Source organism: Physcomitrium patens, chromosome 26 (assembly GCF_059467195.1).
Source record: "Physcomitrium patens ecotype Gransden chromosome 26, ASM5946719v1, whole genome shotgun sequence".
Lineage (NCBI taxonomy): Eukaryota > Viridiplantae > Streptophyta > Bryopsida > Funariales > Funariaceae > Physcomitrium > Physcomitrium patens.
The window spans coordinates 10,365,389-10,376,990 of record NC_143435.1 but is presented as its reverse complement, the minus strand read 5'-3'; the positions used below and the strand labels follow the sequence as shown (position 1 = coordinate 10,376,990).

Sequence of the window (11,602 nt, the reverse complement as noted above, 5' to 3'; positions counted from 1 at the left end):
CCTTAATCAATTTCTTCATTAATACAAAGATGTTCAGAAAGAAAAGATTAAACAGCTAAACTTGATAGATAAATTTTCCTTGCCTTAGAATTCGTAAATTTCTTTTTCTATTTATTTGATGATTCAATTTGTGAATTTATCTTATCTTCCATCATCATGATAAAAAAGTAATATTCAGCTATTACAGGTGGATGGATCAGTTAAGACAAAATGCTGTTGCCATTGTGAGGGCAAGCGTTCTCAGGAGAGCAAAGAAGAGATGTTCCCAGTAAAAGAACAATCCAAATCCTTCTTTCTAAGGTCTTTTCGGATTGGTACGATTTGATTACCAGCTGTTAACAATTTATGCATTTATAGGATTCAAGGTCCCAATGTTTCCGATAGGATAAATCGACGGTGTTTCAATGATTCACGTTCCACAATTTCATCTCATGCAATGCTGACACTCCGTCATAGCACACCACAATTGAATCCTTGAGTACAACGTAAAATAAATGAGTGGATCGTGACAGTCACGAAGATTAGTTTTGGCAAAACTCAATTGTTCGATTTTTCTTGTGATAATTATTTTCTTCAAGCGTCGAGGTCTTCTAATTGAGACATAAATTCAGAGCACGGGTACGAATTAATTGAGAACAATGAGGTCTCAAAGCAACAGCTTGTCGAGTAGAGGCGATAATATGCTGGGCAAAGATATCCAAGAGATCGTACCGCAGGCAGGTTCAAAATTAGACAGTAGAAGTTATTCATAACATGAGCAGTATTAGTTAGATGACCACCATAGATTGAAAGGCATTATTCAGTACTTAAAATCATTGTAGAAACGACTTGCGCCGCAAGCCAACCCTGATCCCAGACAACGCTTTAAAGGAACAACAGATCTAGAGGTATAAGTAAATAACACTTATGGTATGGAAATACTTTAGTCTAAGGAACGCTCTGAGACATTTTCGGCCTCACAAAAACCAAGGAATTTCGCAAATTTGAATTAAGGAGCCCTGACAGGCCAATAACATTCTAGACAGAAACTTCTAAGCCTTAACTGCGAACTTCCTCATGGGGAAGTATGCCTCTTTCTTCTCCTGCTTCTCAGTCTTCATTGACGCCTGAACAAACAATGACATCATTTTCAGAACAACGAACACTAATTATCGGTACAACAGGAGGTACATTAGCACGCCACATGACGTAATTGCTGACAAGAACGGCAACGAAGCTATCAACGACATCATGTCACAACCTGTACAGTCGGATACTAAATGCCAATTTCTCTAGGAGTAAGGTCGAGAACAAACCTGGTGCTTGGTCAACCTTCTGCGAATAGCGCGAGTTTTCTTTGGGCGCAAATCAATAGGAATAAATTTCTTCTTGCTGTATGCTTCGCGAAGGCTAGCTTTCTGTGTCTGAGAAATGACAGTTAAAACCTGTGCGATCGACAGCCTAACCACCTTGCTGCACAACCAGAGCCATGACATCAGCACTTGAAAATATAAATTCAAGGATAGCGCAATAGAAATCAGCTTAGGGTTTAGGCTGTGTGATATTGCATAATCAGTGAATCACGTATAATTTAACGAGAATAAGAATTAAAATAACGGGACTGAACCCAGTGAGAAGGTGAAAACCCTTATTTTTTTTATAAATACTCCTCAAGGAAAAACCGTAAGTGTGAAATTAGCCTCAATCACATTACGGTTACTGTAGAATCAGTAACAGGGATCCGACGCGCTCGATACGTCAAGTGTGTACCTCATTCCTTGTTTTCATAGGTTATTTCTAAATTAAAAGATTTTTCAGGCTGAGAATTAGACGCTCAAGTTAACACAACCGGCCATGAAGAATATTTCACAGCAATACAATCAACCAAGGGAGGACGAGAGAAGCGTACATCTTAGACAGCTTGTTAGGAGCGCCTCCAGTGACCTTTGCGACTCTCAGAGCAGCAAGCTCAGCTTTTAGCTCCTTGAGCTGTGTTCAGACGCCCCATGAATCCGTTAAATGAAGGTACGAGAACTACCTAGATACTAAGAAAAATATCCTTCGGGCATTTCTGATCAGGCAATCTACATCCGCAACTGCAGGAGATACTTCCTGTGAACGCCAAGTCCCCCGATGAGAGCACTAAGACGAGAGAATGGTCGGAAGTGAAGTACCATACCTGATTAAGTAGTTCATTCTTGCTCTTAGTGCGGAGCTCATGCACTTTAATTTTGGCTGCAGCTCATCACAAAAGAAAATTAAAAACGAACATATCTAAACCCATAACCTAGAGTTCTGTTCCGCAAACTTCGATCAAGTCTATCCGCCAGGCTCCCATGCATGAGAGAATTGGACCAAAAATTCTTGCAAGGAGCATAGGCATCGCTTACCCATTGCAGAACACGGTTCCACTTCCAAAAGCGTGTGGGCGGGAGAGCAGAAGCATTAGCAACCGCAACAGGCCTTATGGAGGAAGCAATCCCTGTCTTCACCAGTGGCACAAGTACAAAGAGCCGACGGCCCAAACCCTAATACGCCATTTCCTATTCACACGGCTTGTAGCAGATCTGAATACGATCAAAAAAATGATTTCGTTAGTTCGTTCCTTCACCATCGTTCGTTCAACCCCTTCTTCTGTTTTAATCACGAATCAGTAGACATAGTGGTTGGAAATGTAGGTAGGGGTTGGATTCTTCGTTGTGAGTATCTGATTTAAAATATGTAAAGTTGAAGGAGACAGTTATTTACGGTTTCGGCTGAAGGAGCGGGATGGGAGTTCGTGACGAGGCGCATTCTGCCAAGTTCCTGATGCCTCTTTGTGCCTCTCTTGCTCTCCGGCTCTCCGGTGTGCCAGAGATTTCTGAGGGTCCTTAATTTAGGGAAGCGGACATTGTGGAGCGCTGGCAACAGCAACGATCCTGCTTAACACGCTGCAAAAGAAGGAGCGTAATTCTGCTCATACCGGCTACGTTTACGAACGAAAGGTGACTCCTAGCATCTCTCTCAAGTCTTGTATTGCGACAGATGTGTTGGGTATACGTGTTAGAAGTTTGAACACCTCAGGTTTAGTGAATTTGTAGTATGTGAGGTTTTCCCTGTTGTTGCGGGGGGTTTTTTTTTCCAGTTTGCGCTGTAGCGCTGCTCGGAAGTTTGTGAAAGAATGTGGGTGTGTTTGATTTGTAATTAGTTGTAGAAGGCGTGGGTGTTTTCTATTCGAAAGTTAGGAATTTATATTGTTTTCGGCAATTTAAGCGTAGTGGAGGTTTACTGGATTTTGAAGTTGGTTCCTTTCCACTATATGAGATGGATAGCATTTTCATGAAAATAGTCCAATTACACTTTGTGAGTGTGTGGACGGAATGAACTTTATCACGCTAGCTGTAGATGTAAGGTTTGTGAATTTGAGGCTACGGTTTCAGTAAGTTTTGTTCAACAATTCGTTCCAGCGGGAGCTACATAACGACGTAATAATTTCAAGGATCTAGGTTCACGTAATGTCTTTCCCGATGCGTGCCTGTATACCCGTTACTATTGTTTTCATCTAATTGTTCCGTAGGCGGTAATTTCTGTCGTCTGTCTTTCGTTGTGTTTATGGCACATCTCTGGAGCCATTTGTTACAACGCCCGCCCTAGAAGTCCAAGGGTTTAGCCGCGTTTAGTGGAATATGGTAGGATGATAAGCTGCAGGTTAGCACTGGAGTAGAAAACCAAACCGTACAATAAACTCATGTCTGAAAGAAGGCTATGTTCTCAAAAAAACCAGGTGTGGATTAACGGCGTTTAGGCGTAACCAAGCCTGAACAATCCGCCCGTTTCTCGCCTATAAGAGTCGAAGTAAACTCGGTCAAGATGGTGAGAGTCACGAGTGCTTTGTTTCCGATGGATTCGACGCTGTGCATCATCAAGCCTGATGCCATGCGTCTGGGCTACAAGCAGAATATCTGCCATATGATTCACATGTTCGGCTTCAATGTCATCGCCGAAGCTACTTTTAAGGTAAAGTCCTGGGATCTGATGCCTTCCAAAATCAACTTTCGTAGAACCGATCGCTTGGTATCAACCTCCTTTCATTGTAGCGTCTGAAGTTTAAAGAATTTGTGAACCTTCACACATGATACTGTTGCCTGCAACAACTTTCCTCTGAGTACCTAAAGTTGATCTTCGGTCCGATTGTAGACAGTATCAGCTATTTTGAAACGTGTGATAATTCATGAATTTAGAAGTAGGTTGTGTTTGGAACTTGAAATAGATATGACGATGAGACATATAGATCTTCATTTTTTTCTTGGAATGCAATCTACCTCGAAGGCTTAAAAGGTGTCAGATAATACGTCTCTTCTATGTGCCTTGAATTCTATATTGAAGGTGATCTTTAGCACTCCTACGAATTGTCATGAAAATTTGTGTATTAAATTGAAAGACCTAACGGACAATTATATTAAATTGACCAATTAGCCAAACATATTGTTAACCAGAAATGTTTAATTACAGCGTCTTCATCAAGATGGGACTGCTCAAGTATCACCACAGAACATACATGCATGCCTGGTTATGAATAGGCGGATTGTAATGTTTTAATATCCTTATACTGGTTCCTTACTAGAAACATTGCTTTCAGCAATAGTGAACGAGCCAATGCTTGTTTTCCTGTGACCAGGGGCTTCCAAGTTTTTCATCTGGCATCACCATTGTTTGGTTTTCCACCTTATATCGGTCCACAGTAACATCTGTTCAACTCAAATGTAATAATTGAACTTCTTATGTTTCAGCTCACGCGTGTGCGGGCAGAGCAGTTCTATCGAGCCCATTCTCAGATGCCATACTTTGAGACACTTATCCGCTTCATGATAAGGTGCTCTACGAGTCTTTGTCTCATGAATAATATGAAATGAGGTACTGTAAGCATTTTCCACATCGTGGCCATGAAAGCACAGTAAGCTTGAAATCGTTGTCATTTTATCTGATTGCTTACTGCAGCTTAACTTGCGTATTTTCTAAAATTTATTACTCATGAGCTGGAATTGAAAATTTACCTTCAACCTATTACACTATCATGGTCCATGCAGCCGGTCGATTCATTGCATGGTGTTGGTGAAAGATAATTGCTGTCGAGCATTCCGTGCGCTGCTAGGTCCCAAAGACTCCAATCGTGCACGCAGAGAAGCTCCTCAAACGTAGGATTGCATTACCTGCTCTTTCAGAGAAATAATTCATAAACCAGATATTAGACTGAAATTCATTTACAGATGCGTCAGGTTGGTGTCTGTTATATATCAGTACGGACAAGCTGACAGATTCTCCTATCGTAGGTTCTCAGGCCACTGTTCTGAAGGATAGGTGTAGCTGTTTATTTCTCATCAGTTGGATGTTTATGATTGGGCTCAATTTATCGAATTACTGGTTGGATCTGGTTAGTGAGCAACTTTGTTGAACTGCAGACGAAGTTCCAGCACGTCTTAATGATCTCGTACTGCCATGTCTCTGAAGTAATTGTTCAACTACATTGAGTTGGAGGTGCTTCGATCCTTCTGACATTTGCAGCTTTCGTAGCTTGGCAGGATCCGGGCATTGTATGGTACAGATGGCCGGATGAATGCAGTTCATGGCAGTGACACTGTAAAAGAAGCTGAATGGGAAATAAAATTTTTCTTTCCAACAGGTACTTTCGGACCCTACAATCTGTTATTAGTGAGAAGTTTTAGAGATTCTTGAACTGCTGAATTTAGAGAGATATTTCAGACGTGTAAATGTCTACATGGATTTAAGTTCCACAGTTGTGATTCAACACAGCGATTGAAGTACATGCTAGCGCTGCCAAGGTTCGCTCCTATTCACGTTAAAGGACTGAAGAGAGAAGCTAGCTTGAAGGGTCTTGTAGAGTCTCTATTTCCAAGTTTCTGACCAAAGGATCTGAACAAAACTAGCAAGCTTGCTTGAAAAGTCTCTATTTTGTTCAGATCTTTTAGTCAGAATCTTGTACCGTCTCTGAATGTGACAAAATTTATAATCCATTCAAGAACATGTATGTCTATTTGCCGTCCTCTATTGCTATTTGTGTATCTGTAGTCTAATTATTTCATACTTTTTCATATTGCAGTGATATTGGAGCCATATCCTTCTTCTCAAGACGCTGCCTCATACTTTAAGGAGCATGTACAACCCCTATTGCTCAAAGGCTTGACGGCGCTTGCCAAGGCCAAGCCTGCTTCGGAACCCAATGCTGCAGTTGTATCCCTTTAAATATATTTGTCCATTAATAGCTACTATAATATTTTTGTTCTTAGCAATTAAGCCCTGATTGTAATCCAGTGATCATTTTATGATAGTACTATAGTTTAAATCCACTCTGCTCGTAAAATAACTGCATCATTATGCACGAAAGATTGAGAGATGCAGTTCAGAAAATTGTCACATTCAGTACGTTATATTTGCACATGCCTCATCGGCAACAACCGATATGTTCTGCTGCCTGGATCTTATTAACTGTTGGTTCTACACCTTCACTAGATTTTCCTAAGAGATGGCTGGCCCACTGGTTACATGATCACAACCCAAGGCTGCCACTCGTTTGTATCTGCGTAGAAAAACAATTCGAAGCATTGAAGGAGATGCCTATCAAGAAATTTCCATTCTATTGAGTGTTTAGAATGTACTGACTCCATTTTCTGTACTACATAGGGATATGCTTATTAGCAGTGTTGGAGGTCGATAATCTAACTCTGATCGGTACGTCTTCTAGGTGTCAGTTCTTCTGACCAATCGCTGGTTTCAGGCGACAATGCCTCTCGTGAAAACTGTTATAAATGGCCAACTATATTTATATGTTTCCTTCACTGCTTGTAAATGCTATGATACTACATGTGCTCCCAGATTGATACTGTGTTTCTAGGCATGGAAAATGAGAGGTAAAGGATGATCATACTAAATGTTCTTCCAGACAGGTTTTCTCCTCACAGTATGCCTTCATCTGATGTCCTCTCCCTTGTGTTTAGTACTCCTGTAACCATACTTTAAGCTCTTTCCTAAATCACTTGCGCATTAGCAGCGGGACTTGCCCGAGCAGCTTTGCCAGACAGATCGCATTAGACTTGTGTACAAACTCCAACTGCCAGATTCCGAGCAAACTTTTTCGGAGGAAAGGTTGTATCATAACCGATGCGTTTACTGTGATCAAGTAGTGTCTGTTATGTTCTAGCAACAACCTCCATGTCATGACGTTCATTGCTTTATAGTTTTAGACTTCCAATAAATGTAATAACTATGTCGGGTCATAATTCTAGATGGCTGGAATCATCCAGCAGGTAGATTAACAAAAAAAAACTAAGAACTCCATGAATCCATTTCTTCTGGTACAATTACAAGTCTTCCAAGTGTTACTTCAGCATGTTATACTTGAGCTTGAGCAGGCAGTTTGGACGACGTGACAGTGGGAGACAAGATTTGTACCTACACAAAAGTGCGGAGAAAGATTCGCCCGGCTAAAGTCATCCCTTCCAGCCCTCCCACAATCTTCTCATCCAATAGTCTGTATGACAAGAAAAAACAACTTCAATTACCAACAGCGGTTACAACAATGGGTGATCATCCGCTCCCCATTTTCAACTCTCCACCTAAATCCAACTTTCTATTCTTAAAGATCCAGTTTCAAGATGTGTGACCTTAGGGCTCTTATCAATTTAATGTTGGATGCAGTCACATAATGATATCTAATTCGGTTCCTCAACCAGAGGAGGTGACAATAATTTGTATAAGCTCCCTTTTTCGTGAGAGTAATTGCTGTGCACTTTTCGTCGACAACTGTAAATGTGCCTTAATTTTCACGTCCAAACGAAGTTCTTATACAAGATCTACATGTTTTGCTTTTCACAACTTTATCCAACTAAAATAAAACTGGCTCATTCGATGTGTTTTTAACTTTTCAATCCACTCATATGTACTTCAATAATCGCAATTAACCTACTGCTTAGAATACATGATAAAATCACCAACGATGATGTCCGGGCTCAAGTGATGATAGTTTTACCAAGGATGACGAGGATAAGCGAGAACGTGCATGCAAATATCCCATACAGGAAGCCTCGGTCTAGAACACATCCGTACAAGGAAACCCCAGCTTTCGCCTGCTGCAAATAACACACTGCAATGAAACGCGAAGCAAATTAGCTCAGAGATGTGACAATGGCCTGATTGAGAGATGATAAATTGTATTGTGCGTGGTGCACCATTCATTGCTCCAATATGATGATAATGGAGGAACTAATAAATCGTCAGGTCGTGGTCTGAAATAAATGATAATATATGGCCGTTCTGAAGCAAGGTGATTCTTACACAGGGCATGACGCTTCTGGTAATTCTCCATGTCGTGAAAGGCTTGTTTAATACTGGTGGAGTGGCGGGGCGATTGTTCCTCATCATCACTGTCACTCTCGTCGGAGGAGTCATTGTACACGCATGGGTGAGCAGGCCCACGAATAGTGGACGACCATAGAGCAGGATCATTAGAATCGCCCTCGCCAGTTCTTTGCGAATCTGTTACTGCATGAGGATTGCAAGTTGCTAAGGCATGCCATTGGCTCACAATTCCAATGATTCGTTGTGCCCTATGAGTGATCTTTGCAGCTCCATTCAAGCAAAGCATTAACCCAGTTAGCTGCACCACGGAACAAACCTACAAATAGAGAGCTGCAATTAGATGCTGAAATCACAAAACATCACACGCTTGACATGATAAAATGTAAAATGGAAAATGTAATTATCATTGAAATGTGGTTGTGCTGTAAAACCAGCATAAGGAAGGACGTAACCTCGAGTGACTTACAACAAGATCACCGGCGCGAAAGAAATTGAACTTTTCATATGAACTGAGAAGTACAAACGCAGACCACACTTGGCTGAAGCTGATGGTGAAAGATGCCGCTACTAGGAACGCACGAAATCTGTGACTTATGATGGTCAATTGGCTCCGGATGCGCATATGCTCAGATAGGATAATCGATACATTGGACGTTGTCTCGAGGAGCTTGATGTAACCTTTGAGGCGAAGGATTTGAAGGTGGCACATAAGCCGGAACAAGATACATGTGAAAAGGAACACAGAAGTCCGATATAGCCATGACAGCAATCCACAGGAACAGAGGACAACGTTGAGAATGATCTTGAGCCTGCGGTGACTCTCGATGAAAGGGATTGAGACGGTCACGTAATAGTACCACCATACTCGAAAGGCGATTTCGATAAGTGCAATTGGCAAGAGGAATGAACCGAGAAGTGAAAATGCGCCCTGTAAAACGTTACTTCCAGTACAATCAGTTCGTGCATAGGATGTCCTTTCAAGTGATGCTTGAACGAACATCTATTACATTGTTAACATCCCAGTAACAACTTGCGAGATCAATTTTGAATAAAGATTCTTTACAGAAAAAACAAAAGACATTAGATCTGGTTTTCGGAAATCCGACGACATATGACACAGTTATGACGCACTAAAATAATTGCTGACTTGTCTCAAGAAGCAGTGCTAACTAAAGGAATAAAATTAAACGAACTAACTAAATCAAGAGGAATTGGAAACAAAATCAACAAGTACTGAACATAAATGCTGCTTCATTCACCACCTAAACAATTATTTCTTAGACTTAGAAGACTAGAGAACTTTATAAAATGAACATTCGAATCGCATTCATGTGTAACGTTTAGACTCTGTAACCGAAACTGTAGAAAAAGATGAAGTTGCAGCAACAGATCCACAGTAAAATGCAAACCTTAACATTAGAAAGAGTGATGGCGTCTGTCAATTGATGGTAGGTAAAGTTCAACCATGACCAAGTATAATTGTCAACCCTAAAACGACAAGCTCGCTTGAAAATTCCAACTATCATACTCCCACTTATAAATCATCATGCGACAACTGAAGCATCTACTTCCCAATCATTAATCCACTCACCGAGGACAAAACCCTGACACACGAATTTGATCTACTTGTCAAGAGGTAGGAGCGTGGTCAAAGGTCAGAAAGACCATGATGAAAGGAAGGGTAAAACTCTACAATTCAATCCGAAAGAAAGAGTGAAGTACTGATGAAGTATTTGGACTCACATGAAGCTCCGATTCATATCCAGCCCGGACCTCGTGGGACTCACGCACAATCCTATCGAGGAACAGGGTCCGACGCAAGCCATGTCTGCGCACAATATGGGACAAGCACACGAAAGAGACTGCGGCTAAGGCGGTTTCAGCAAGTTGCACAAGACCCTCAAACGGGTGTCGGTGTTGAGGATCGCAGTCGGGGCACGACACAGAAGTAAGGTTCACAAAAGGCACGATGAAAGTAAACAGAGCAAACAATATCCACGACAAGGTCACTTTGAGCTTCGAGGACTGATCGAGACCAAGGCAGCGTAGTCCATTCCGAAAGTAGCGCAGCTCATCACGCGCGTGCGACAACGTGCGCACCAATGCTTGATTGTCCTTGCGATTATGGTCGTCAATGTCAATGCATCGCTCTTGGTCCTGTGCTGTCGCCCTGTGCCTTAAAACCTCGTTGGAAGGATTCTCAGCGTGGGAGAAAATCATTCCTGATTGAAATGCCTCTTCATTCAGAAGACGATCCAACAGCGGCGCCCGCGCAGGATCCTCTGCAAGGCTCTGGTTCATGATATCCTCAAAAGCTGCAAGAGGAGTGTTGCTCACTCCTCTTCACTACAATCCTGAGACGTTAACTACGTCGTAGCTGCGTCACTGTTTCCAAAGAAGCTGAGAAATCGCAGATTCCAAAAATTTCCAGTATGTAGGCCGGCAGCAACAAGAGGTTCAAACCATGACCCGAAAACCTCGGATCGCTACCAATTTGAATTGAAGGGACTGAACAACAATAAATTCCTGTCAGTTCAACCCCCCTCCGACCTGTCACTGCCAAGTGCGATACCATCAACAGCAATTCTTGCAATCTGGACTGCAAAATAGCCGCACCTCGGGATCATGTTTCTTCTTAACGAACCGTGCTTGATATTTAATCCAAAAAGAGAAAACTCAACTGATCACAATTTATAAATAATTACTCTACCAGAATCAATGCCTCGCGCACCATTCCTCCACTCAATGGCATGCAGACGAGACAGATAACGTCGCGACGTCCTGCTTCTGCTTCCTCTGCTTCCCCCCTATCAATCCACTCACCAACCAAACTCTCCATTGAGCACAAAAACTACACTGCAGCCCTAGCTAAATCTCCCAGCGCATCCGCATGCTTGGCAGCCCCTCTATATGAGCGAATTCCACTTGCCACTTCACGAAGTAGCCCATTCATCGAATATGCCTGTTCTTCAACAAAAGACGAACTCCCTGAACGAAAAAGAAAAATCGAACAGGCATTTGCAGGCCACAATTAATTGCTTCAGTGTGGAAGCTTGTGCGGTCGGAACAACCTGGCTAAAGAAATGTTTATAAAAAGAAGACTCTGTCTGACCATTCAACTGCTCGCTCCCCAGGTATAGAAAAAGGCTAAATAGCTTCAAAAACGGCTCGTGGTTCCAAGGATCCGCCATCAAAGTGAGGCATCCGCTCCACGCACGGCACCGAATGATGGGAGGGAAAATCCTCCCAGCGCCACAATCAGCTGATCGGC

The 11,602-nt window shown here is 42.1% G+C and overlaps 3 protein-coding genes across 4 annotated transcripts; 1 reads left to right on the top strand and 2 right to left on the bottom strand.

The window, feature by feature from the left end:
• Positions 1–763: 763 nt before the first annotated feature.
• LOC112277921 (large ribosomal subunit protein uL29) lies at positions 764–2,448 on the bottom strand. The gene is made up of 5 exons (XM_024510773.3): positions 2,370–2,448; positions 2,159–2,214; positions 1,889–1,968; positions 1,296–1,452; positions 764–1,106 (listed from the first exon to the last, which is right to left on the bottom strand). Exons 1-5 carry the CDS (start codon positions 2,371–2,373, stop codon positions 1,032–1,034), a joined length of 372 nt encoding a protein of 123 aa, XP_024366541.1. The 5' UTR covers positions 2,374–2,448; the 3' UTR covers positions 764–1,031.
• A 202-nt stretch (positions 2,449–2,650) lies between these two features.
• On the top strand, positions 2,651–6,848 carry LOC112277920 (uncharacterized). Of its 2 annotated transcripts, XM_024510771.3 has the most exons (7): positions 2,651–2,963; positions 3,743–3,975; positions 4,749–4,831; positions 5,046–5,153; positions 5,538–5,638; positions 6,077–6,207; positions 6,498–6,848. In XM_024510771.3, the coding sequence occupies exons 2-7, from the start codon at positions 3,829–3,831 to the stop codon at positions 6,615–6,617; spliced, it is 690 nt and encodes a 229-aa protein (XP_024366539.1). In that variant the 5' UTR covers positions 2,651–2,963; positions 3,743–3,828; the 3' UTR covers positions 6,618–6,848. The 2 variants fall into 2 exon arrangements, with proteins under 2 accessions (XP_024366539.1, XP_024366540.1); XM_024510772.3 differs by lacking the exon at positions 5,046–5,153 and having other exon boundaries at positions 2,668–2,963.
• LOC112277919 (uncharacterized) lies at positions 6,371–11,198 on the bottom strand. Its single transcript, XM_090248165.1, has 7 exons — positions 11,042–11,198; positions 10,075–10,887; positions 8,798–9,259; positions 8,308–8,647; positions 8,003–8,116; positions 7,426–7,504; positions 6,371–7,143 (listed from the first exon to the last, which is right to left on the bottom strand). The coding sequence occupies exons 2-6, from the start codon at positions 10,630–10,632 to the stop codon at positions 7,464–7,466; spliced, it is 1,515 nt and encodes a 504-aa protein (XP_090104291.1). The 5' UTR covers positions 10,633–10,887; positions 11,042–11,198; the 3' UTR covers positions 6,371–7,143; positions 7,426–7,463.
• Positions 11,199–11,602: the final 404 nt, after the last annotated feature.

Bases quoted from the DNA above. Each gene is read 5' to 3' on its own strand.
- LOC112277921 (XM_024510773.3), bottom strand. The intron at 1,453-1,888 runs GTACGCTTCTCT...CTGGTTGTGCAG, and splicing joins CCTAACAAGCTGTCTAAGAT to CAAGGTGGTTAGGCTGTCGA. The intron at 1,107-1,295 runs GTTTGTTCTCGA...TTGTTTGTTCAG, and splicing joins GAAGGTTGACCAAGCACCAG to GCGTCAATGAAGACTGAGAA.
- LOC112277920 (XM_024510771.3), top strand. From the start codon at position 3,829: ATGGTGAGAGTCACGAGTGCTTTGTTTCCGATGGATTCGACGCTGTGC. The intron at 3,976-4,748 runs GTAAAGTCCTGG...CTTATGTTTCAG, and splicing joins TCGCCGAAGCTACTTTTAAG to CTCACGCGTGTGCGGGCAGA. The intron at 5,639-6,076 runs GTACTTTCGGAC...TTCATATTGCAG, and splicing joins AAAATTTTTCTTTCCAACAG to TGATATTGGAGCCATATCCT.
- LOC112277919 (XM_090248165.1), bottom strand. From the start codon at position 10,632: ATGAACCAGAGCCTTGCAGAGGATCCTGCGCGGGCGCCGCTGTTGGAT. The intron at 9,260-10,074 runs GTGAGTCCAAAT...AACGTTTTACAG, and splicing joins GATATGAATCGGAGCTTCAT to GGCGCATTTTCACTTCTCGG. The intron at 7,505-8,002 runs GTAAAACTATCA...CTTGTCATACAG, and splicing joins GCTTATCCTCGTCATCCTTG to ACTATTGGATGAGAAGATTG.